General features: G+C 41.8%; 1 protein-coding gene across 2 annotated transcripts in view; it reads right to left on the bottom strand.

Moving 5' to 3' along the window:
- Window positions 1-21,850, bottom strand: part of LOC106592241 (protein mono-ADP-ribosyltransferase PARP14) — a 43,910-nt gene extending 22,060 nt beyond the window's left edge. The window contains exons 1-2 of one of the 2 annotated variants that reach the window (XM_045689481.2): window positions 21,637-21,850; window positions 1,536-1,575 (exon numbers count right to left, since the gene is read on the bottom strand). In XM_045689481.2, the coding sequence (XP_045545437.1) occupies window positions 1,536-1,575; window positions 21,637-21,675 (79 nt within the window). In that variant the 5' untranslated portion in view covers window positions 21,676-21,850. The remainder of the gene's footprint in view (window positions 1-1,535; window positions 1,576-21,636) is intronic. The other variant, XM_045689480.2, reaches the window with a different exon arrangement.
- Window positions 21,851-27,346: the final 5,496 nt, after the last annotated feature.

Below are 27,346 nucleotides of genomic sequence, written 5' to 3'. Positions count from 1 at the left end.
TCGAGGAGAAAAGGGAGCTAGGAATGGGAAGATAGCTAGGAAAGGAGGAAAGAGCTAGGAAATAAGGAAAGGAAGCTCAGAAAGGATAGGAGGAAAGGGGGCTAGGAAAGGAAATTAGAAACGGGAGCTAGGAAAGGAAAGAGAGCTAGGAAAAGAGGAAAGGGAGCTAGGAAAGGAGGAAAGGAAGTTAGGAAAGAAAAGGAAGCAAGAAAATAAAAAAAGAACGAAAGCTTCATTCCTCCCTATTATCACCGAAATCATGGTGAATTGTGTGCTTGTCAGAAAATAGTTTTCCTAAAATTTCAGAAAGATCAAAAAAAGGTTAAGAAATTACGACATTTATGAACCCTTGGTGTCAAAATTGACCCTTGTTGGCGCTTTTAGGCTTTGACATGGACTCTTTGACATGTTTCTCTGTGAACATTTTTATTTTTGAAAAACCGAAAAAGAAAAACCAAACCAGGAAACTTTTTACCAAGAAAACAGAATTCAGGAATATCCCAAACTGAATTTTGGAAAAATGAAGAAACTAGGAAAAAGGAGGAAAGAGAGCTAGGAAAGTAAAAAAGGAAAGGGAGCTAGGAAAAGAGGAAAGGAACCTAGGAAAGGAAAGGAAGCTAGAAAATAAAAAAAGGAAAGAAAGCTAGGAAAGGAAAGAAGGAAAGAGAGCTAGGAAAGAAAATAAGGAAACGGATATAGGGAAGGAGAAAGGGGGCAGCAGGTAGCCAAGTGGCTTTAGAGCGTCGGACGAGTAACCGAAAGGTTGCTAGATCGAATCCCCGAGCTGACAAGGTAAAAATCTGTTGTTCTGCCTCTGAACAAGGCAGTTAACCCACGGTTCCTAGGCCGTCATTGTAAATAAGAATTTGTTCTGAATTGACTTGCTTAGTTAAATAAAAGAAAGCTAGGAAAGTAGATAGGAGATAAGGAAAGGGGGTAAGGAGGAAAGATAAGAAAGGAGGAAGATAGGAAAGAAAAGGGAGCTAGGTTAGGAGGAAAGCAATATAGGAAATGAGTAAGTAGGAAAGGGATCTCGGTAAGGAGGAAAGGGATCTTGGAAAGAAAAGGAGTTAACGTGTATGTGGTAGGGAATAACTATGGCCAGTAGATTAGTGACAGACCATTTGCTGTGGGCCTGCAGCTGGACTAGATCAGTTACAGTACAAGGGGCTCAACAGCACCCTGGCTAGATTAATGGTGTAAGGTAACTACATGTCATCTCTGCTTTTCGTGGCTAGATCACCGGTAGTGGCAGGTTACTACATCAAGACTGTCAGATCCCAATTGTACAGGAATTGTTTACAATAATCATGAAACAGTGGATGATAAAAATGATTGTGAACCATTACAAGATATTGAACCCAAAACATTCCTTTCACCAACATTGGACCTAGTCTATGAATCGTGAGCAATATACATTTGTGTGTAGGCCATATGTTGAGCATAGAGTTCTTAGAACAGCTTTACAGACATATTTCCATCTTTACCAAAACAACCCCTCCCACATAGATCACAATTTAATTTTACTCACTTACCAGTATTTGGTTTGCCTGAGTTCACAGCAGATGGTGTTTCCTAAACATAAAAATACTTGTGTTATTCCTATTTTTCTTGTTTTTTGTATTTTACTATTTAATGGAGAGATGTTTAGGCTTTTTTTGTTGATAGAATCACCTACAGAACATTGACCAAACTTCCTTAAAACACGTGTACTATTAGGGACAGACAGAAATGTACTGGGGAGGGTTTTGTGTTTTTTTTACTGGGCACAAGGGAGGGTAGTGTATATTTTCCCTGGTTAATATTTGCTTTTCTGCTTGTATTTTTTCTATGAACAATGGCTTGACTTACAGTGCATTCAGAAAGTATTCAGACACTCTACCATAAAGGCCTGATTGGTGGAGTGCTGCAGAGATGGATGTCCTGAGATGGATGTCCTTCTGGAAGGTTCTCCCATCTCAACAGAGGAACTCTGGAGCACTGTGAGAGTGACCATCTGGTTCTTGATCACCTCCTTGACCAAGGCCCTTCTCCCCCGATTGCTCACTTTGGCTGGGCGGCCAGCTCTAGGAAGAGTCTTGTTTCCAAACTTCTTCCATTGAAGAATGATGGAGGCCACTGTGTTGTTTGGGGACCTTCAATGCTGAAGAAATGTTTTGGAACCTTTCTGCAGATCTGTGCCTCTACACAATTCTGTCTCTGAGCTCTACGGACAATTCCTTCGACCTCATGGCTGGGATTTTGCTCTGACATGCACTGTCAACTGTGGGACCTAATATAGACGTGTGTGTGCGCCTTTCCAAATCATGTCCAATCAATTGAATTTACCACAGGTGGACTCTAATCAAGTTGTAGAAACAGGATGCACCTGAGCTCAATTTCGAGTCTCATAGCAAAGGGTCTGAATACTTATTTAACTTCTCTAGGGCCAGTGGGACGATTTCGTCCCACCTACCTAACAGCCTGTGAAATCCCGTGGCGCGTTATTCAAATACCTTAGAAATGCTATTACTTCAATTTCTCAAACATATGACTATTTTACACCATTTTAAAGACAAGACTCTCGTTAATCTAACCACACTGTCCGATTTCAAAAAGGCTTTACAATGAAAGCAAAACATTAGATTATGTCAGCAGAGTACCCAGCCAGAAATAATCAGACACCCATTTTTCAAGCTAGCATATAATGTCACAAAAACCCAGAAGACAGCTAAATGCAGCACTAACCTTTGATGATCTTCATCAGATGACAACCCTAGGACATTATGTTATACAATACATGCATGTTTTGTTCAATCAAGTTCATATTTATATCAAAAACCAGCTTTTCACATTAGCATGTGACGTTCAGAACTAGCAAACTTCCGGTGAATTTACTAAAAATTTACTAAATTACTCACGATAAACGTTCACAAAAAGCATAACAATTATTTTAAGAATTATAGATACAGAACTCCTCTATGCACTTGATATGTCCGATTTTAAAATAGCTTTTCGGTGAAAGCACATTTTGCAATATTCTAAGTAGATAGCCCGGCATCACAGGGCTAGCTATTTAGACACCCAGCAAGTTTAGCCTTCACCAAACTCCGATTTACTATTAGAAAAGTTTGATTACCTTTGGTGTTCTTCGTCAGAATGCACTCCCAGGACTTCTACTTCAATAACAAATGTTGGTTTGGTCCCAAATAATCCATAGTTATATCCAAACAGCGGCGTTTTGTTTGTGCGTTCAAGACACTATCCGAAAGGGTAAAGAAGGGTGACGAGCACGGCGCATTTCGTGACAAAACATTTCTAAATATTCCATTACCGTACTTCGAAGCATGTCAACCGCTATTTAAAAATCAATTTTTATGCCATTTTTCTCGTAAAAAAGCGATAATATTCCGACCTGGAATCTGCGTTTAGGTAAAAAGACGAAAGAAAATAAAGCATGGAGTCGACTCGTGCACGCGCCTAAGCCCATTGTCCTCTGATCGGCCACTTGCCAAACGCGCAAATGTGTTTCAGCCTGGGGCCGCCTCGATATCATTCAGCTTTTTCCTGGGCTCTGAGAGCCTATGGGAGCCGTAGGAAGTGTCACGTTACAGCAAAGATCCTCAGTCTTCAATAAACAGAGACAAGAAGAACAAGATCTTGTCAGAGAGGGCACTTCCTGTAAGGAATCTTCTCAGGTTTTTGCCTGCCATATGAGTTCTGTTATACTCACAGACACCATTCAAACAGTTTTAGAAACTTTAGGGTGTTTTCTATCCAAAGCCAATAATTATATGCATATTCTAGTTACTGGGCAGGAGTAGTAACCAGATTAAATCGGGTACATTTTTTATCCGGCCGTGTCAATACTGCCCCCTACCCCCAACAGGTTAAATAAGGTATTTCTGTTTTTATTTTTAATACATTTGCAAATATTTCTAAAAACCTGTTTATGCTTTGTCATTGTGGGGTATTGTGTGGAGATTGATGAGGAACAACATTTATTAAATCAATTTTAGAATAAGGCTGTAACGTAACAAAATGTGGAAAAGGAGAAGGGGTCTGAATACTTTCCCAATGCACTGTACTTTTGATATTTCCCTAATAAAGTTTAGAAACGTTTGTGATGGTTTGGTGTGGTGTGGCTATTATTAAGGTTTACATACTACAGGCCTATGATATGAAGTCAGTACGGCCTGGCGCTCCAACTGACTCTGACAGTTGAACTTGAGTTGAGGAAGACTGTTTCAGGCCTACCAGAGTTACTCCTATAATCTAACAATATAATGCTTACCTTTATACAACTTATTCTGATAGAAAATTAACAAATTAGCCTCCTTCTGTATTGCTATATCTGTATAGCAGACGCAGTAGCCATCTGACATAAAGAAATGCATGTTGGTGTCTAGCATGCCACCGGCATATCTCTCTCTCTATCTCTCTGGGGTTAGGCCTAAGCTTCTCTTCATTTTATATTCAATTAATATTCAATTATTATTCAATTATTTAAAAAAAATATCATACAGTGGACAACTAAACCTATAGGCCTATGCATGCAATGCCTCTGATACGTTTAGTGTTAAAATCTCTGACAGCTGAACCGTGAGATGGACAATTATTATTTTAGGAAAGTAGCCTAAAAACCAATAAAAAATGTGGGTATACATGTTTGCATATGCTACACATCGAAACACAAGGAATAGTGTTTTTGTTATAGCTGTTTTTAAGGACACGTAAATGTGGCTCATTTGGCCAACATGCCTTGTTTATTGATGGCGTTGGCTGCGCCAGGTCGGATCTGAATGTATCTGATAAAGCCCCGCCTTATCTCAGCTCACTGGTCACCATAGCAACACCCACCTGTAGCACCCGCTCCAGCAGGTATATTGCACAGGTCATCCCCAAAGCCAACACTTCCTTTGGCCGATTTTCTGCTGCCAATGACTGGAACGAATTGCAAAAATCTCTGAAGCTGGAGTCTTATATCTCCCTCTTTAACTTCAAGCATAAGCTGTCAGAGCAGCTTACCGATCACTGTACCAGTACACAGCCAATCTGTAAATAGCACACCCGACTACCTCATCCCCATATTATTACTTACCCTCTTGCTCTTTTGCACCCCAGTATCTCTACTTGCACATCATCATCATCTGCACATATATCACACTAGTATTAATGCTAAGTTGTAATTATTTTTGAATCTATGGCCTATTTATTGCCTACCTCCCTACTCTTCTACATTTGCACACACTGAACATAGATTCTTTCTATTTTTCTTTTCTTTTGTTATTGACTGTACATTTGTTTATGTGTAACTCTGTTGTTTTTGTCGCACTGCTTTGCTTTATCTTGGTCAGGTTGCAGTTGTAAATGAGAACTTGTTCTCAACTGGCCTACCTGGTTAAATAAAGGTGAAATAAAAAATAAAAAACTATGGATGTCCGTTAAATTTCTCAAATGTCCGGTAAATTAAAATCTAGCCTGTCATGTTGTCCGGTGCCAAATTTTCCCAAAGGAATCTCTGAAATGTTTTATGAAGATTTTTGAATATTCGCATTAAAATCTGTCGTCAATTGGATGGAAACCTAGCTATAGACACCCTAAAGACTCTGGCGAGTGTTTTAGTCCAGAGTCACTTTGATTATGACTGTACATCATTGTTCACCAGCAGCCCCAAACATCTAAAGAATAAGCTACCATCCAAACAACCTTGTAAGAATTGTACTTAAAACCTCTCTTGGATAGGGGGCAGTATTTTCACGTCCAGATGAAAAGCGTGCCCAAAGTAAACTGCCTGCTACTCAGGCCCAGAAGGATATCCATATAATTAGTAGATTTGGATAGAAAACACTCAGAAGTTTCTACAACTGTTAGAATAATGTCTGTGAGTATAACAGAACTGGCAGGCGAAACCCCGAGCACAATCCATCCAGGGAATTTTTTGTTGTTGAGGTCAATGTGTTTTCCATTAGGTTTCTATAGGAAGCCCTATTTAATAGGAACCTGGTTGCAGTTCTTATGGCTTCCACTAGATGACAACAGTCTTTAGAAATTGATTGATGTTTTTCTTTTGAGAAATTAAGAAATATTGCTGTTCTTTGTAAGTGTCACTCCTGTGGACTCTACTGTTTTGGTGCGTGTGAACTGGAACGCGCTTCACGTTGTTTTTATCCGGTATTAGAAACAGTTCATTCCGTCTTAAATTTGACAGAATATTTACGTTTCAGGGTACCTAAGGTTGGATTAGGAACGTTGTTTGAAATGTTTGGACCAAGTTAACAGGTAACGTATTAGATACTTTGTAGTCATGTTGGAACCGGTGTATTTCTGAATCAAACGCGTCAAATAAATGGACATTTTGTGTATATAAAGAAGGAATTTATCAAACAAAATGACCATTCATTGTGTCACTGAGACATTTGGAATTGCAAAAAGAAGAAGATCTTCAAAGGTAAGGCATTTATTATATGGCTATTTCTGACTTTTCTGTCGCACCTGCCTGATTGAAATATGATTTTCATGTGTTTGTATGCGGGGCACTGTCCTCAGATAATCGCATGGTTTGCTTTCACCGTAAAGCCTTTTTGAAATCTGACACAGCGGCTGGATTAACAAGAAGTTAAGCTTTATTATGATGTATTACACTTCTATTTTCGTGAAGGTTGAATATTGATATTACTGTAGTTTGAATTTCGCACGCTGCAATTTCACTGGATGTTGTCAAATCAATCCTGCTAATGGGATTTGAGTGGTAGTCGCATTTAAGGGATCCCTAAGAGGTTATGTATTTCTGTAAAAAATAGTGACCACAATAGAAATAAGTCCCCGACTTTATTGTGCAATACCGGTCACTTTAAAAATCTTTGTGCATTTATGTATTTTTTTAACAAACAAATAAAATCAATCAATCCAAACTGCAGCATCCAATTGATGAATGGAAAGTGACATCTGTTACAAAACACCAAAAACGTAATGACATTCGGACATTGCCAAGCCTTTGATACTGGCTAAGCCTACAAGGCAGGGAGAAATGTATTTTCTGTTTGTCGAGATTGATTGTGGTGTTGAAAATGCAAACCATGACATTGAAGTGCCCGAAGTTGGCATGCTTTGTTTATTGGTTGTGTGGTGCATTGGCACAGAAACCTATTGGTAGAAAATGAGTTGCATATATTTTATGCAATTAAAAATATGGCATTAAAATGTTGAAAATCTGATTTCCCCCTATCTGATCATTGTCTGCAGCCGGCTCTGAGTGTAATGAAACAGGCAGGGAGATTGAGCTCGTCTGTGGTGGTCAGCGAACCCTCAACCTTCTGGCCCGTAGCCCTGTGTGACATTGACTGTGCCATAAAAGCATCCTGAAGTGGAAAAGTCCGATATCTACGTTAATAAACACAGGGTCACTACAGTTATTATTATTTTTGGTCGTAAATATTATTTTGAGTTAATTATATAAGACTATCAAACCACACGGAGCAGGACCAGAACAATGCTGTGATCAACACTTCTGGAGAACACCTTTCTGATGATTGCGTAAGGGTCTTGTCTAAAGGACTGTCCTTTGCCCCCACATACTCAACTAATGAATTCAATACAAAGATTGATCTATTTTGTTTCTACAGGAATCTACATATGAAGGCCTGGTACAAGCAAAACATCTCTCCAACTACAAACACCAGTTTCTCAGGTCAGGCAGTTTCTGTGCCCTCAAAAACACCTTTTAAGCCCAGTCATCCAGAATGCCACACTAAATACATTTGCCAAGAAGGTGAATTTTGATGTGGAGAATCTGTTTAAGGGTAAAATTGACTCCAACCAAACACAATGTAATCTTTTCTAAGACAGAGAGGGATGCAGTTCAATCATTGTCCAAAAATGAATGGATTGTGTTTAAAAAAGCAGACAAAGGTGGCGCTACAGTAGTGTGGACTAAAGACAAATATGTGACAGAAGCCTACCGTCAATTAGACAATGATGAATTCTATCAATCTCTTACCTTCAACCCTATAGAGGACGTAAAAACTGAATTGAAACAGATCCATTTTGGATCCTTCTAATAACCATTTCTTTGACCGGATTATATGGTGGGGACGCTGTATTGATGATGTTTGCCTGTTTTGGTCCGGCTCAGAAGATTAACTTATTTCCTTCCACCAATACCTTAACAGCATTAACCCTAACATCAAACTAACTATGGAGTACAGCAAGGATAACATTCATTTTTTGGATGACAAAAAATGTTGTTTGTTGTTTGCACACATGAATCTTTATGAAGCCTACAGATGGGAATACCATTCTGAGGGCAGACAGCTTTCACCCCAAAAGGCTAAAAGAGAACATTCCATATGGCCAATTCTAAAGAGTCGGCAGAATTTGCGATCTGGTAACAGACTACAGTGTCAAATCTGCTGAATTGGAGAATCGTTTCTTGAATCGGGGCTACAGTGTTCAGGTCCTGAAAGATGCAGGTATAAGGGCTAGATTACTTGACAGAGAGAACTTGTTGCGAAGGGGACTGCCTTGTGATACATCAGAGAGAGTATTTTGTTACAAAATACAGCACTGAAGCAGAGAACATTAAAAGAATCATTAAAAATAATTGGGGAATCATCCAAAGTGATACGCTACTAAGCCAAGTTTTCCCTGAGCCACCAGTCATAAGCTTTAAGAGATGTCCTACCCTAAAGGACAAATTAGTCCACAGTTATCTTCCTGGTGACTCTCAAAAAACTTGGCTTGACCACAAACCCAAGGGCTCTTTTAAATGTAACCAGTGCAACCATTGCAAAAATATTGCACAGAAAAGTATTTTGTTGACACCGCTTCTAAAATGGAGTATTACGTCAAGCATTTCATTAACTGCAAAACCACTCATGTCATCTACAGATTGAAATGTCCACAGTGCAAGGTGTTCTACATTGGACGGACAAAGAGACACCTTCAAGACCACTTAGGGGAACACAAGTACACCATACAGGTAGGCAATGAAGACTACCCCATGGCAAGGCACTACAAGTCCTTACACCATGGCAACCCTGCCTCCCTACAAGCTATGGGTATTGATCATGTTCCGGCCTCTATTAGAAAAGGGGACCGTCTTAAACAGTTAAACCAAAGGGAAAGTTTTGGGATTTACAAACTACAGGCCACTAAGTACCCTGGTTTAAATGAAGATATGGATTTCTCACCCTTCCTGTAGGGTTGTGATAGGTCCATTTGTTGTCATCTAGTGGACATTTTGCTCAATTGCCCTCAGCTATGTTTAGACTGTTGTTGTCCATGTTTGCTGTGTTCTAGTGTACTATGGAATATATTGCTTTCCTATTCTTGACACTTCTCCCAGTCATATTTAAGGTTAGAACTACCTTTCTAGGCGTTCTGATGCTTCTAATTGGAGTTGAATTTTTTGATAACATCGCTACAGTATTTCACTTTTTTTGCTTAAAGGTATGTGTAATCAAATTAGGGCTAATTGGAAAAGCTGTTCACAAGAGGACATTGTATTATTATTTCTTTGTAGTCCCTGACGAAGGCCATGGAGCTGAAATGCGTAGGATTTTTAAAACTTTGTTGCCATTGAACATGCCATACAAATAAAGGTATTTTAATTCATTATATGAAGAGTGCCTTGGTCCTCCTTTGTTTTTGATGAGGGGGGAGGGTGTTCCGTTTATTTTTAGTTTAGGGGGGTGCACTTTTTTTATGACACCTTGAGTTGGACCAGCCCCTCCTCCCCAGAAAATGTTGATCTGTCGCTTAAAATCATGGTACTGTATATAAGATTTTGGAAAAAGGACACCAACAGTTATTTGATTTGGATAGAAAACACCCTAAAGTTTCTAAAACTGTTTGAATGGTGTCTGTGAGTATAACAGAACTCATATGGCAGGCCAAAACCTGAGAAGATTCTATATGGGAAGTGCCCTGTCTGACCATTTCTTGGCCTTCTGTAGCCTCTTTATCGAAAATAGAGGATCTCTGCTGTAACGTGACATTTTCTAAGGCTCCCATAGGCTCTCAGAAGGCGCCAGAATGGGGAATGATAACTCTGCAGTCCCTGGGCAAAAAAAAGTAGGGGTTTTGGAAAGTGGTCGTTCTGAGAACAATGACATTGGCGCGCGTGCATGTGAAGACTCCATTTTCTATTTTCAGTGTTTGAACGAAAACAAGGTCTCCCGGTTGGAATATTATCGCTATTTTACGAGGAAAATTGCATAAAAATTGATTTTAAACAGCGTTTGACATGCTTCGAAGTACGATAATGGAATATTTTGAATTTCTTTGTCACGATACGCGCATCACCCTTCAGATAGTGTCTTGAACGCAAGAACAAAACGCAGCTATTTGGATATAACTATGGATTATTTGGAACCAAAACAACATTGGGTGTTGAAGTAGAAGTCCTGGGAGTGCATTCTGACGAAGAACAGCAAAGGTAATCCAATTTTTCTTATAGTAAATCTGAGTTTGGTGAGTGCCAAACTTGGTGGGTGTCAAAATAGCTATTTTAAAATCGGACACCGCGATTGCATAAAGGAGTTCTGTATTTATAATTCTTAAATTAATTGTTATGTTTTTTGTGAACGTTTATCGTGAGTAATTTAGTAAATTCACCGGAGGTTTTCGGTGGGTATGCTAGTTCTGAACGTCACATGCTAATGTAAAAGCTGGTTTTTGATATAAATATGAACTTGATTGAACAAAACATGCATGTATTGTATAACCTCTCTAGGGTAGGTGGGACGATTTCGTCCCACCTACTCAACAGCCAGTGGAATCCCGTGGCGCGTTATTCAAATACCTTAGAAATGCTATTACTTCAATTTCTCAAACATATGACTATTTTACACCATTTTAAAGACAAGACTCTCGTTAATCTAACCACACTGTCCGATTTCAAAAAGGCTTTACAACGAAAACAAAACATTAGATTATGTCAGCAGAGTACCCAGCCAGAAATAATCAGACACCCATTTTTCAAGATAGCATATAATGTCACATAAACCCAAACCACAGCTAAATGCAGCACTAACCTTTGATGATCTTCATCAGATGACAATCCTAGGACATTGTCAGTGTCAGCAGCAAAGCACCATCACACCTCATCCTCCATGCTTCACGGTGGGAACCACACATGCAGAGATCGTCCGTTCATCTACTCTGCGTCTCATAAAGACGCGGCGGTTGGAAACAATAAATCTCAAATTTGTACTCATCAGACCGGTCTAATGTCCATTGCTTGTGTTTCTTGGCCCAAGCAGTCTCTTCTTATTGGTGTCCTTTAGAAGTGGTTTCTTTGCAGCAATTCGACCATGAAGGCCTGATTCACGCAGTCTCCTCTGAACAGTTGATGTTGAGATGTATCTGTTACTTGAACTGCAAAAGGGCTGCAATCTAAGGCTGGTAACTAATGAACTTATCCTCTGCAGGAGAGGTAACTCTGGGTTTTCCTTTCCTGTGGTGGACCTCATGAGAGCAGATTCATCATAGCGCTTGATGGTTTTTGCGACTGCACTTGAAGAAACGTTCAAAGTTCTTGACATTTTCAGGATTGACTTACCTTCATGTCTTAAAGTAATGATGGACTGTTGTTTCTCTTTGCTTATTTGAGCTGTTCTTGCCATAATATGGACTTGGTCTAATACCAAATAGCGCTATATTCTGTATACCCCATCTACCTTGTCACAACACAACTGATTGGCTCAAACACATTAAGAAAGAAAGAAATTCCACAAATTAACTTTTAACAAGGCACACCTGTTAAGGCTAGGGGGCAGTATTTTTACATTCGGATGAAAAGCATGCCCAGAGTAAACTGCCTGCTACTCAGGCCCAGAAGCTAAGATATGCATATTATTAGTAGATTTGAATAGAAAACACTCTGAAGTTTCTCAAACTGTGTGAATGATGTCTGTGAGTATAACAGAACTCATATGGCAGGCATAAACCTGAGAAGAATCCAACCAGGAAGTGAAAAGTCTGAGAATTGTAGTTCTTCTTTTGATTCTCTATCGACGCTACAGTGTCTGTGGGGGACGTTGCACTTCCTAAGGCTTCCATTGGCTGTCTAAAGCCTTCAGAAAGTGGTTTGAGCATTTTCCTGTCACTGGGCAGATAATAGGAGCTCAGTTACTGAGTGGTCTGCCTGGCAACAAAGGGATTGGATATGCGAGGTCACGCGAGCAAGCCATTCCTTCTTTTTCTTCTTGAATGAATATGCTATTGTCCGGTTGGAATATTATCGCAATTTTACGTTAAAAATACCATAAAGATTTATTTTAAACAGCGTTTGACATGCTTCTAAGTACGGTAATAGAACATTTTCACTTTTCGTCTCTCGTTCCGTGCTTGCGCGTTATGCCTTTGGATAAGTGATCTGTACGCACGAACAAAACAGGTATTTGTACATAAATATGGATTATTTCGAACAAAAACAACATTTCTTGTGGAAATAGCAGTCCTGGGAGTGCATTCTGACGAAGATCAGCAAAGGTAAGAGAATATTTCGAATACTAATTCTGAGTTTAGGTTGCCCCGAACTTGGCGGGTGTCTGAATAGCTCACCGTGATGGCTGAGCTATGTACTCAGAATATTGAAAAATGTGCTTTCTCCGTAAAACTATTTTAAAATCTGACACAGCGGTTGCATCCAGGGGTAGTCTATCTCACAGACATCATTCAAACAGTTTTAGAAACTTCAGAGTGTTTTCTATCCAAATCTACTAATAATATGCATATTCTAGTTTCTGGGCCAGAGTAGTAACCTGTTTAAATTGGGTACGTTTTTCATCCGGCCGTGAAAATACTGCCCCCTAGCCCAGACAGGTTAAGGAGAAGTGTATCTTTAATTCTATGTAAAACACTTGTATCTTATATCAACGTTTATGATGAGTATTTCTGTAAATTGATGTGGCTCCCTGTAAAAATCACTGGATGTTTTGGAGGCAAAACATTACTGAACATAACGTGCCAATGTAAACTGAGATTTATGAATATAAATATGAACTTTATTGAACAAAACATACATTTATTGTGTAACATGAAGTCCTATGAGTGCCATCTGATGAAGATCATCAAAGGTTAGTGATTCATTTTATCTCTATTTCTGCTTTTTGTGACTCCTCTCTTTGGCTGGAAAATGGCTGTATGTTTTTTTTGTGACTAGGCGCTGACCTAACATAATCATATGGTATGCTTTCGCCGTAAAGCCTTTTTGAAATCAGACACTGTGGCTGGATTAACAAGAAGTTTATCTTTAAAATGGTGTATAGTACTTGTATGTTTGAGGAATTTTAATTATGAGATTTCTGTTGTTTGCATTTTTTGCACTTTCACTGGCTGTCCGTTAACGGGATTTGAGCCCTAAGAAGTTTTAATTGTAATGCATTCCAGGTGACTACCTCATGAAGCTGGGAAAGAATGCCAATAGTGTGCAAAGCTGTCTTCAAGGCAAAGGGTGGCTACTTTGAAGAATCTAGAATATACCCTTTTTTGCTTACTTAATGATTCAATATGTGTTCATTCATGTAGAAAGTAGTAAAAATGAAGAACAACCCTGGAAGGAGTAGGTGTGTCCAAAGTTTTGACTGGTACTGTATGTATGTATGTATGTATGTATGTATGTATGTATGTATGTATGTATGTATGTATGTATGTATGTATGTATGTATGTATGTATGTATGTATGTATGTATGTATGTATGTATGTATGTATGTATATATATAAAGTAACCTTTGCATAAATAAAGTTGTGTAGCCCTTTCCTGCAGTCAACTACCAAAAGCACCCTCTTTGGCCTCAAGAGTTTGGGCTTTTATATATATATATATATATATACTGCTCAAAAAAATAAAGGGAACACTTAAACAACACAATGTAACTCCAAGTCAATCACACTTCTGTGAAATCAAACTGTCCACTTAGGAAGCAACACTGATTGACAATACATTTCACATGCTGTTGTGCAAATGGAATAGACAACAGGTGGAAATTATAGGCAATAAGCAAGCCACCCCCAATAAAGGAGAGGTTCTGCAGGTAGAGACCACAGACCACTTCTCAGTTCCTATGCTTCCTGGCTGATGTTTTGGTCACTTTTGAATGCTGGCGGTGCTTTCACTCTAGTGGTAGCATGAAACGGAGTCTACAACCCACACAAGTGGCTCAGGTAGTGCACCTCATCCAGGATGGCACATCAATGCGAGCTGTGGCAAGAAGGTTTGCTGTGTCTGTCAGCGTAGTGTCCAGAGCATGGAGGCGCTACCAGGAGACAGGCCAGTACATCAGGAGACGTGGAGGAGGCCGTAGGAGGGCAACAACCCAGCAGCAGAACCGCTACCTCCACCTTTGTGCAAGGAGGAGCAGGAGGAGCACTGCCAGAGCCCTGCAAAATGACCTCCAGCAGGCCACAAATGTGCATGTGTCTGCTCAAACAGTCAGAAACAGACTCCATGAGGGTGGTATGAGGGCCCGACGTCCACAGGTCGGGGTTGTGCTTACAGCCCAACACCGTGCAGGACGTTTGGCATTTGCCAGAGAACACCAAGATTGGCAAATTCGCCACTGGTGCTCTGTGCTCTTCACAGATGAAAGCAGGTTCACACTGAGCCCGTGACAGACGTGACAGAGTCTGGAGATGCCGTGGAGAACGTTCTGCTGCCTGCAACATCCTCCAGCATGACCGGTTTGGGGGTGGGTCAGTCATGGTGTGGGGTGGCATTTCTTTGGGGGGGGCGCACAGCCCTCCATGTGCTCGCCAGAGGTAGCCTGACTGCCATTAGGTACCGAGATGAGATCCTCAGACCCCTTGTGAGACCATATGCTGGTGTGGTTGGCCCTGGGTTCCTCCTAATGCAAGACAATGCTAGACCTCATGTGGCTGGAGTGTGTCAGCAGTTCCTGCAAGAGGAAGGAATTGATGCTATGGACTGGCCTGCCCGTTCCCCAGACCTGAATCCAATTGAGCACATCTGGGACATCATGTCTCGCTCCATCCACCAACGCCACGTTGCACCACAGACTGTCCAGGAGTTGGCGGATGCTTTAGTCCAGGTCTGGGAGGAGATCCCTCAGGAGACCATCCGCCACCTCATCAGGAGCATGCCCAGGCGTTGTAGGGATGTCATACAGGCACGTGGAGGCCACACACACTACTGAGCCTCATTTTGACTTGTTTTAAGGACATTACATCAAAGTTGGATCAGCCTGTAGTGTGGTTTTCCACTTTAATTTTGAGTGTGACTCCAAATCCAGACCTCCATGGGTTGATAAATTGGATTTCGATTGATTATTTTTGTGTGATTTTGTTGTCAGCATATTCAACTATGTAAAGAAAAAAGTATTTATTAAGATGATTTATTTCATTCAGATCTAGGATGTGTTGTTTAAGTGTTCCCTTTATTTTTTTGAGCAGTGTATACATATATAAATAAAAGCCCAAACTCTTGAGGCCAAAGAGGGTGCTTTTGGTAGTTGACTGCAGGAAAGGGCTACACAACTTTAAGTAGGCAAAGGTTACTTTAGTAAGAACGTTGGGGGCATAAAGAAATAAAAAGCAGATATACACTGAGTGTACAAAGCCTCAATTCGTTGGGACATGGACTCTACAAGGTGTGGAATTCTTTCCACAGGGTTGCTGGCCCATGTTGACTCCAATGCTTCCCACAGTTGTGTCAAGTTGGCTGGATGTCCTTTGGGTGGTGGACCATTCTTGATACACACAAAAAAGTTATAATAATACTTTGTGTAGTGGTCTTTATAGGACAATGTCATGTTTTATTCAACAGCAAAAATTGTAGCCGACAATAATTTACAGAATACATATTCGAAACCAGACATGATTTAATATTCTTCCATGGAAATTGCAGAATTCAAATGTGCTTTGTTGAATCTTCAATCTTCCTATGTGAAACTATTTTATACAGTGGGTGGTTTGGAATTACCATTGTTAAAGCCTATCCTGCCCATAATATACTAGGCAACACACACGTGGCCAGTACATTCATAAGAAGTGCCATCATTACCTAGCAACACACTACTGCTACTACTTCTACTGTACTACTACTACTAATACTAATACATTTGCCCATCCATGCAACTTATAAACTTGATCTCCACTGTAAAAAGCATCTGGACCAGTGGAGGCTGCTGAGGGGAAGGACAGCTCAAATGGAATGGCATCAAACCGTGTGTTTGATGTATTTGATACCATTCCACCAATTCCGCTCCAGCCATTACCACAAGCCCGTCATCCCCAATTAAGGGTCCACCAACCTCCTGTGATCTAGACATTATCTCTGACTTTTGCAAAATTGTTACAATATTGCAATATGATCTCCACTGTATAATTAATTAACATCTGGACGAGACAAATGGGCAGATCATGAATCAGCATCATTTTCAAGGATATAGCCTACAAAGAAATTTCAAGAAAAACTGAAAATTCATAGAAAAATAGATAAAACTACATTATTTTTTGCAACTAAACACAATGTGGAATGTCTGAAAGTGTCTTCACATAATTAGCTTACATTTGACCTTTCCGTTGGGACAAATTAAATGAAATAAGGGTTGTTATTTCATAATATTGTATCTTATAAACAGCCTTATGCATTTGATTTCATTATGCACATAACCTCATCTGGTGTGGATCATATGATTTGAGTCATCTTTACATCAAAGTTAGCCTAGTATGAAAATTGAGGGCAAAAAGTTTAAAAAAAAGTAGACATAGATGTTTACTGCAGGGTGTGGTGAAATCTTTCAACTTTCACTTTTCTTCTGACTAGTTTCACTAGAATAAACTGTGGCTGCTGTTCAGAATTCTCTGGCAGCCTCTTCCTGTTGGCAAACAGTCTGAAGCTTGTGAGGGATTCTCTACATTACATACAGTCTCTGCCCTAGCCTAGTCATTCATCTGCCCAGAGAACAGGTTACTCTGCTGAATTTGAGTGATGAACGGAGAAATAGTGCTTGTTTAAAGGCCCAGTGCAGTGAAAAACATGAATTACCTGTGTTTTATATACATTTCCACACTATGAGGTTGGAATAATACTGGCCCCTAAGACTTAAACAAACATTTACAGATGCCTGGTAGTGCAACTGCAATGTCCGCAATCAAAAGGCTCTCCAGAGGGTGGTGCTGTCTGCCCAACGCATCACCGGCGGTGCACTTCCTGCCCTCCATGACATCTACAGCACCCGGTGTTACAGGAAGACCAAAAAGATCATCAAGGACCTCAGCCACCAAATCCCCGCCCTGTTCACCCCGCTACCATCCAGAAGGCGAGGTCAGTACAAGTGCATCAAAGCTGGCACCGAGAGACTGAAAAACAGCTTCTATCTCAAGGCCATCAGACTGTTAAATAGTAACCACAAGCCGACCTCTGCCCAGCACCCTCCCCTGAACTTTAGACACTGTCAATAGCTGGCTATCACCCAGTTACTCAACCCTACACCTTAGAGGCTGTTGCCCTATGTACATAGACATGGAACACTGGTCACTTTAATAATGTTTACATACTGTTTTACCCACTTCATATGAATATACTGTATTCCAGTTAAGGCCTATCCAATAGCTGTACAAATACTATTCTATCCTACATATTCTTCAGATATACCACATATTCTATCCATATGCTGTCCATAATGTCTATACATCCCATCATATATATGCTACCGTTCAAAGGTTTGGGGTCACTTAGAAATGTATTATGTTGAAAGAAAATAAAAAATACATTTTTTGTCCATTAAAATAACATAAAATTGATCAGAAATACAGTGTAGACATGGTTAATGTTGTAAATGACTATTGTAGCTGTAAACGGCTGATTTGTTTTTTCATGGAATATCTACGTAGGCGTACAGAGGCCCATTATCAGTAACCATCACTCCTGTGTTCCAATGGCACATTGTGTTAGCTAATCCAAGTTTATCATTTTAAAGGCTAATTGATCATTAGAAAACCCTTTTGCAATTATGTTTGCACAGCTATAAACTGTTGTACTGAGTAAAGAAGCAATAAAACTAGCCTTCTTTAGACTAGTTGAGTATCTGTAGCATCAGCATTTGTGGGTTCGATTACAGGCTCAAAATAGCCAGAAACAAAGAACTTTCTATCGAAACTCGTCAGTCTATTCTTGTTCTGAGAAATTAAGATTATTCCATGCGAGAAATTGCCAAGAAACTGAAGATCTCGCACAACACTGTGTACTACTCCCTTCACAGAACAGCACAAACTGTCTCTAACCAGAATAGAAAGAGGAGTGGAAGGCCCCGGTGCACAACTGAGCAAGAGGACAAGTACATTATAGTGTCTCGTTTGAGAAACAGACACCCCACAAGTCCTCAACTGGCAGCTTCTTTAAATAGATTAGTGATTCAATCTAAAGAAACATTGAACATCTAATAGTCAAATCAAAGCGTAAAAGCAGGTGAGCTGGTTGTTTTGTGGTGGAAAAAATTGGCAGGTCGAGCATAACACTGTTACCCATTGATAGACAGGCTAGAAATGTTTTAACAATGTAATTTTTGGGGGTGAAGCTTGATTTCAATTGCCCCTCCCTGTGCACATAACAAGCATCCATTCCTTCTGTCACAAGGGAATTCATGGCTGATTTAAGATTAAATCGTCAACCCTGTTACGGTCAACACTGTTACGGTCAACCCTGTTATTTTATTTGACACATAATAGCGAGTCGTTTATTCTTCAGGTGGGAAAACATGTTTTTTCTTTTAGTTGAACGTGCTCTTTATGACAATGTGAAAGTGTGAAATAACATTATTTTTTTGGACCAAGTTACACTACCCAAAAGGTACTCAATTGGTGGACCGACCCAATTATCATAGGCATAGCCTACAATAATTTACAGAAAGCCTATTCAAAACTAAATATACTGCTCAAAAAAATAAAGGGAACACTTAAACAACACATCCTAGATCTGAATGAAAGAAATAATCTTATTAAATACTTTTTTCTTTACATAGTTGAATGTGCTGACAACAAAATCACACAAAAATAATCAATGGAAATCCAATTTATCAACCCATGGAGGTCTGGATTTGGAGTCACACTCAAAATTAAAGTGGAAAACCACACTACAGGCTGATCCAACTTTGATGTAATGTCCTTAAAACAAGTCAAAATGAGGCTCAGTAGTGTGTGTGGCCTCCACGTGCCTGTATGACCTCCCTACAATGCCTGGGCATGCTCCTGATGAGGTGGCAGATGGTCTCCTGAGGGATCTCCTCCCAGACCTGGACTAAAGCATCCGCCAACTCCTGGACAGTCTGTGGTGCAATGTGGCGTTGGTGGATGGAGCGAGACATGATGTCCCAGATGTGCTCAATTGGATTCAGGTCTGGGGAACGGGTGGGCCAGTCCATAGCATCAATGTCTTCCTCTTGCAGGAACTGCTGACACACTCCAGCCACATGAGGTCTAGCATTGTCTTGCATTAGGAGGAACCCAGGGCCAACCGCACCAGCATATGGTCTCACAAGGGGTCTGAGGATCTCATCTCGGTACCTAATGGCAGTCAGGCTACCTCTGGCGAGCACATGGAGGGCTGTGCGGCCCCCCAAAGAAATGCCACCCCACACCATGACTGACTCACCGCCAAACCGGTCATGCTGGAGGATGTTGCAGGCAGCAGAACGTTCTCCACGGCGTCTCCAGACTCTGTCACGTCTGTCACGTGCTCAGTGTGAACCTGCTTTCATCTGTGAAGAGCACAGGGCGCCAGTGGCGAATTTGCCAATCTTGGTGTTCTCTGGCAAATGCCAAACGTTCTGCACGGTGTTGGGCTGTAAGCACAACCCCCACCTGTGGACGTCGGGCCCTCATACCACCCTCATGGAGTCTGTTTCTGACCGTTTGAGCAGACACATGCACATTTGTGGCCTGCTGGAGGTCATTTTGCAGGGCTCTGGCAGTGCTCCTCCTGCTCCTCCTTGCACAAAGGCGGAGGTAGCGGTCCTGCTGCTGGGTTGTTGCCCTCCTACGGCCTCCTCCACGTCTCCTGATGTACTGGCCTGTCTCCTGGTAGCGCCTCCATGCTCTGGACACTACGCTGACAGACACAGCAAACCTTCTTGCCACAGCTCGCATTGATGTGCCATCCTGGATGAGCTGCACTACCTGAGCCACTTGTGTGGGTTGTAGACTCCGTCTCATGCTACCACTAGAGTGAAAGCACCGCCAGCATTCAAAAGTGACCAAAACATCAGCCAGGACGCATAGGAACTGAGAAGGGGTCTGTGGTCACCACCTGCAGAACCACTCCTTTATTGGGGGTGTCTTGCTTATTGCCTATAATTTCCAGCTGTTGTCTATTCCATTTGCACAACAGCATGTGAAATGTATTGTCAATCAGTGTTGCTTCCTAAGTGGACAGTTTGATTTCACAGAAGTGTGATTGACTTGGAGTTACATTGTGTTGTTTAAGTGTTCCCTTTATTTTTTTGAGCAGTGTATATTTTTCTATTTAAAATATGTACAGAAAATACACATTTCAGAAAATGATGTGTCTCAATGTGTTAATTGCATAATTCAAATGTCTTTCTGATTTAACATGGTATATGTGTTTATCATATATGCATAGTCACTTTAACTATACATTCATGCACATACTACCTCAATTGGCCCGACCAACCAGTGCTCCCGCACATTGGCTAACCGGGCTATCTGCATTGTGACCCGTCACCCACACTTCTACGCTACTGCTACTCTCTGTTCATCATATATGCATAGTCACTTTAATCATATCTACATGTACATACTACCTCAATCAGCCTGACTAACTGGTGTCAGTATGTAGCCTCGCTACTTTTATAGCCTCGCTACTGTATATAGCCATGCTACTGTTATTTTTCACTGTCTTTTTACTGTTGTTTAATTTCTTTACTTACCTATTGTTTACCTAATACCTTTTTTGCACTATTGGTTAGAGCCTGTAAGTAAGCATTTCACTGTAAGGTCTACACCTGTTGTATTCGGCGTACTTGACAAATAAACTTTGATTTGAAGTTGACGCTTCAATCTTCATGTGAAAAAACAAAAGTAAAATGTTTAAAATCTTGTGTTTTTAGATGTGAAATGTCTGAGTGTGTCATATGCGTCGTAACGGACAGACCAAGGCGCAGCGGGTATAGTGCTCATCTTCTTTCTTTATTTAGAGAGAACACTCAAACAAAATAAACAAACGACGAAACACTTCCATAAGGCACACGGCTATACAGAAAACAACCACCCACAAACCCAAAGGAAAAAACAGGCTGCCTAAGTATGGCTTCCAATCAGAGACAACGAAAGAAACCTGCCTCTGATTGGAAACCATACTCGGCCACACATAGAAAACGAACATAGAAAATGAAAACTAGAACAAATCCCCTCTAAATAAACCAACCCCAAAACAACACCCCCTGCCACGCCCTGACCATACTACAATGACAAATGACCCCTTTACTGGTCAGGACGTGACAGAGTGTCTTCACATATTTAGCTTACATATAACCCTTCCATTAGGACAATGAAAATAAATAAGGGTTGTTATTTCATAATAGTGTATCTTATAAACAGCCTTATGCCTTTGATTTCAATATGCACATTAACCTGTATAATTTGTGGAAAAACAAGTGAACTTTTATAAAACTTACCCTCCTCTGTCCGGAACCACACAACTGCTCTTTGTCCATTTGAGACTTCAACTAGACAATCACCACCATTGGACTTTTTACTCTGGAAATATTTGATCAACTTGATTTGTACTTTGGGGACATCAGGGTTTCCTAGCTCAACAAGCAGAGAGAACGAGTATGCTTCTGCCATTGCTGCTGGCCATCAATGAATGAACAAATCTGTAGGCTGCTGTAGAGATAGACAGCGTATTCACTGCAGGGTGTGGTGTGTTCTTTCTGGTTTCACTTTCACTTATGTTTTTGTGAAAAAAGATCTTATTTGACAATGAAACATTATATTGCAGCAACATAACATACAGTAGATTACAAATAAACAGATCACAGAAATGATTCCTTCAAGACAATGAAAAAAACAACAACTAAGGGCTGTGTAGTAAATCCTTTATTTTCAGGAATGCACAAAAATGTATGATACTTGGTGACAAAACTGCTGCAACAGAATTTGTCAACAGAATTCGTCAAGACGTTTTAATTTTGCCATGTGGTCCCTTATTTACATTTACATTTAAGTCATTTAGCAGACGCTCTTATCCAGAGCGACTTACAAAATGGTGCATTCACCTTATGATATCCAGTGGAACAACCACTTTACAATAGTGCATCTAAATCTTTTAAGGGGGGGGGGGGGGTTAGAAGGATTACTTTATCCTATGTATTCCTTAAAGAGGTGGGGTTTCAGGTGTCTCCGGAAGGTGGTGATTGACTCCGCTGTCCTGGCGTCGTGAGGGAGCTTGTTCCACCATTGGGGTGCCAGAGCAGCGAACAGTTTTGACTGGGCTGAGCGGGAACTGTGCTTCCTCAGAGGTAGGGGGGCCAGCAGGCCAGTGGTGGATGAACGCAGTGCCCTTGTTTGGGTGTAGGGCCTGATCAGAGCCTGAAGGTATGGAGGTGCCGTTCCCTTCACAGCTCCGTAGGCAATCACCATGGTCTTGTAGCGGATGCGAGCTTCAACTGGAAGCCAGTGGAGAGAGCGGAGGAGCAGGGTGACGTGAGAGAACTTGGGAAGGTTGAACACCAGACGGGCTGCGGCGTTCTGGATGAGTTGTAGGGGTTTAATGGCACAGGCAGGGAGCCCAGCCAACAGCGAGTTGCAGTAATCCAGACGGGAGATGACAAGTGCCTGGATTAGGACCTGCGCCGCTTCCTGTGTGAGGCAGGGTCGTACTCTGCGAATGTTGTAGAGCATGAACCTACAGGATCGGGTCACCGCCTTGATGTTAGTGGAGAACGACAGGGTGTTGTCCAGGATCACGCCAAGGTTCTTAGCACTCTGGGAGGAGGACACAAGGGAGTTGTCAACCGTGATGGCGAGATCATGGAACGGGCAGTCCTTCCCCGGGAGGAAGAGCAGCTCCGTCTTGCCGAGGTTCAGCTTGAGCTGGTGATCCGTCATCCACACTGATATGTCTGACAGACATGCAGAGATGCGATTCGCCGCCTGGTTATCAGAAGGGGGAAAGGAGAAGATTAATTGTGTGTCGTCTGCATAGCAATGATAGGAGAGACCATGTGAGGATATGACAGAGCCAAGTGACTTGGTGTATAGCGAGAATAGGAGAGGGCCTAGAACAGAGCCCTGGGGGACACCAGTGGTGAGAGCGCATGGTGCGGAGACAGATTCTCGCCACGCCACCTGGTAGGAGCGACCTGTCAGGTAGGACGCAATCCAAGCGTGGGCCGCGCCGGAGATGCCCAACTCGGAGAGGGTGGAGAGGAGGATCTGATGGTTCACAGTATCAAAGGCAGCAGATAGGTCTAGAAGGATGAGAGCAGAGGAGAGAGAGTTAGCTTTAGCAGTGCGGAGAGCCTCCGTGACACAGAGAAGAGCAGTCTCAGTTGAATGCCCAGTCTTGAAACCTGACTGATTAGGATCAAGAAGGTCATTCTGAGAGAGATAGCAGGAGAGCTGGCCAAGGACGGCACGTTCAAGAGTTTTGGAGAGAAAAGAAAGAAGGGATACTGGTCTGTAGTTGTTGACATCGGAGGGATCGAGTGTAGGTTTTTTCAGAAGGGGTGCAACTCTCGCTCTCTTGAAGACGGAAGGGACGTAGCCAGCGGTCAAGGATGAGTTGATGAGCGAGGTGAGGAAGGGGAGAAGGTCTCCGGAAATGGTCTGGAGAAGAGAGGAGGGGATAGGGTCAAGTGGGCAGGTTGTTGGGCGGCCGGCCGTCACAAGACGCGAGATTTCATCTGGAGAGAGAGGGGAGAAAGAGGTCAAAGCACAGGGTAGGGCAGTGTGAGCAGGACCAGCGGTGTCGTTTGACTTAGCAAACGAGGATCGGATATCGTCAACCTTCTTTTCAAAATGGTTGACGAAGTCATCCGCAGAGAGGGAGGAGGGGGGGGGGGGGAGGAGGAGGATTCAGGAGGGAGGAGAAGGTAGCAAAGAGCTTCCTAGGGTTAGAGGCAGATGCTTGGAATTTAGAGTGGTAGAAAGTGGCTTTAGCAGCAGAGACAGAAGAGGAGAATGTAGAGAGGAGTGAGTGAAAGGATGCCAGGTCCGCAGGGAGGCGAGTTTTCCTCCATTTCCGCTCGGCTGCCCGGAGCCTTGTTCTGTGAGCTCGTAGTGAGTCGTCGAGCCACGGAGCAGGAGGGGAGGACCGAGCCGGCCTGGAGGATAGGGGACAAAGAAAATCAAAGGATGCAGAAAGGGAGGAGAGGAGGGTTGAGGAGGCAGAATCAGGAGATAGGTTGGATAAGGTTTGAGCAGAGGGAAGAGATGATAGGATGGAAGAGGAGAGAGTAGCGGGAGAGAGAGAGCGAAGATTGGGACGGCGCAATACCATCCGAGTAGGGGCAGAGTGAGAAGTGTTGGATGAGAGCAAGAGGGAAAAGGATACAAGGTAGTGGTCGGAGATTTGGAGGGGAGTTGCAATGAGATTAGTGGAAGAACAGCATCTAGTAAAGATGAGGTCAAGCGTATTGCCTGCCTTGTGAGTAGGGGGGGAAGGTGAGAGGGTGAGGTCAAAAGAGGAGAGGAGTGGAAAGAAGGAGGCAGAGAGGAATGAGTCAAAGGTAGACGTGGGGAGGTTAAAGTCACCCAGAACTGTGAGAGGTGAGCCATCCTCAGGAAAGGAACGTATCAAGGTGTCAAGCTCATTGATGAACTCTCCAAGGGAACCTGGAGGGCGATAAATGATAAGGATGTTAAGCTTGAAAGGGCTGGTAACTGTGACAGCATGGAATTCAAATGAGGAGATAGACAGATGGGTCAGGGGAGAAAGAGAGAATGTCCACTTGGGAGAGATGAGGATTCCAGTGCCACCACCCCGCTGGCTCGATGCTCTAGGGGTATGCGAGAACACGTGGGCAGACGAAGAGAGAGCAGTAGGAGTAGCAGTGTTATCTGTGGTAATCCATGTTTCCGTCAGCGCCAGGAAGTCTAGGGACTGGAGGGTAGCATAGGCTGAGATGAACTCAGCCTTGTTGGCTGCAGACCGGCAGTTCCAGAGGCTGCCGGAGACCTGGAACTCCACGTGGGTCGTGCGCGCTGGGACCACCAGGTTAGAGTGGCAGCGGCCACGCGGTGTGAAGCGTTTGTATGGCCTGTGCAGAGAGGAGAGAACAGGGATAGACAGACACATAGTTGACAAGCTACAGAAGTGTTGTTTCTTGTATTATTGTCTCCTGTGTCTTTAGAGAACTGTTTCACTTTGATATCCTTTTTCTTCTGTCCTGATTTTCTCTTTCTTTTCTTCTGTTAACTAGATATTCTTTGTTGTTCTTCGTTAGCTAGCTAGCTTCTTCCAAAAGAGTCCCTAGCAACTGCTTAGCAACTGGTAAACAATTCAGCTTGCTAAGATAACTACAATTTTATGAAAAATAGTTATTTTTCAAAAGCCTATCTTCTTTGTTTGTTGCTTGTTTTTTCTCCTATTCAGTCTTGCAGTTTTCTTTTGCTTTTTTCGATGTACTTCACTCTAAAAACCATGTAAATTTCAATATTTGTAGGAGCTCATTTTTCAGCTGCTGCTGCTCAAATTGGAGTTCCGGAACTTATATTATCTTTATATATTACCTTATCTTAGCTGTAAGTCAAACTCTACATAAAGTGAAACTAAAATGTCATTTTAGGCATTAATTCTGAATGGTTAGGGATAGGGTTAAGGAATAGTTTAGGGTTAAGGTTTGTGAAAGGCTTAAAACAAAAAACAGTATATAACACTAATCTATATGAGAGAAATCTAGTTTTTTTTAAATCACCTTTTTATTTCATTTTATTTACCTTGTCGAATTGAACTAAGAAAAAAGGAAAGAGTTGTATGTTAAACATCCAGCTCTTTTCCCTAACCACCACATGACATAAGTACTTAAATGATTCCTTTAAGTCAATGAAAAAAACAACCAAGGGCTGCACCTTTACTTTCAGCTATGAACATAATATAATTGTGTAAAGCGGTGGTTGTCAACTGGTTTTGTTTTGGTATGGAAAACTCATCGGGTCGCCACAGTTGCGACCCGATATTCATATCGCGGTTGGGAAAAATCCAGTAAAATGCAACATGGGAAATTATTTACTGAAAAATATATAAATGCAACATATAAAGTGTTGGTCCCATGTTTCATGAGCTGAGATAAGGAACATTTCTGGTAACTTTTATGCACAAAAAGCTTATTTCTCTCAAATTTTGTGCACAAATTTGTTTATATCCCTGTTAGTGAGCATTTCTCCTTTTCCAAGATAATCCATCTACCCGACAGGTGTGGCGTATCAAGAGGCTGATTAAACAGCATGATCATTGCACAGGTTCACCCTATGCAGGGGGAAATAAAAGGGCACTCTAAAATGTGCAGTTTTGTCACACAACACAATGACACAGATGTCTCAAGTTGAGGGAGTGTGCAATTGGCATGCTGACTGCAGGAATGTCCACAAGAGCTGTTGCCAGATAATTGTTACTTTGTCTACCATAAGCCGCCTCCGACGTCATTTTAGAGAACTTGGAAACACGTCCAACCGGCCTCACAACCGCAGACCATGTGAAACCACTCAAGCCCAGGACCTCCACATAGGGATTCTTCACCTGCAGGATTGTCTGACACCAGCCACCCGGAGAGCTGATGAAACTGAGGAGTATTTCTGTCTGTAATAATGCCATTTTGTGGGGAAAAACTCATTCTGATTGGCTGGGCCTGGCTCCTCAGTGGGTGGGCCTGGCTCCCAAGTGGGTCTATGCCCTCCCAAGCCGGTTTTGGGCCCCTGCTCCTGCCTCTGCCCTTTATATTTTTGTTCAGTACATAATGCTGTATTGATATGTAGCCGTTACAGTACCTTCGGAAAGTATTCAGACCCATTGACTTTGTCCACATTTTGTTACGTTACAGCCTTATTCTAAAATAGATTAAATAAAAACAAATCTTCAGCAATCTCCACACAATATCCCATAATAACAAAGCGAAAACAGTTTTTTTTAAATTTTGCAAATGTATTCTCTAAAAACGGAAATATCACATTTACATAAGTATTCAGGTCCTTTGCTATGAGACTCGAAATTGAGCTCAGGTGCATCCTGTTTCCGTTGATCATCCTTGAGATGTTTCTACAACTTGATTAGAATCCACCTGTGGTAAATTCAATTGATTGGACATTATTTGGAAAGGCACACACCTGTCTTTATAATGTCCCACAGTTGACAGTGCACGTTGACAGTGCACGTCACACCAAGCC

This window comes from Salmo salar, chromosome 11 (genome assembly GCF_965601325.2).
Source record: "Salmo salar chromosome 11, fSalSal1, whole genome shotgun sequence".
Taxonomy (NCBI): domain Eukaryota; kingdom Metazoa; phylum Chordata; class Actinopteri; order Salmoniformes; family Salmonidae; genus Salmo; species Salmo salar.
Note: the sequence above shows the minus strand (reverse complement) of the source record. Positions and strands in the feature narration are given on the sequence as shown.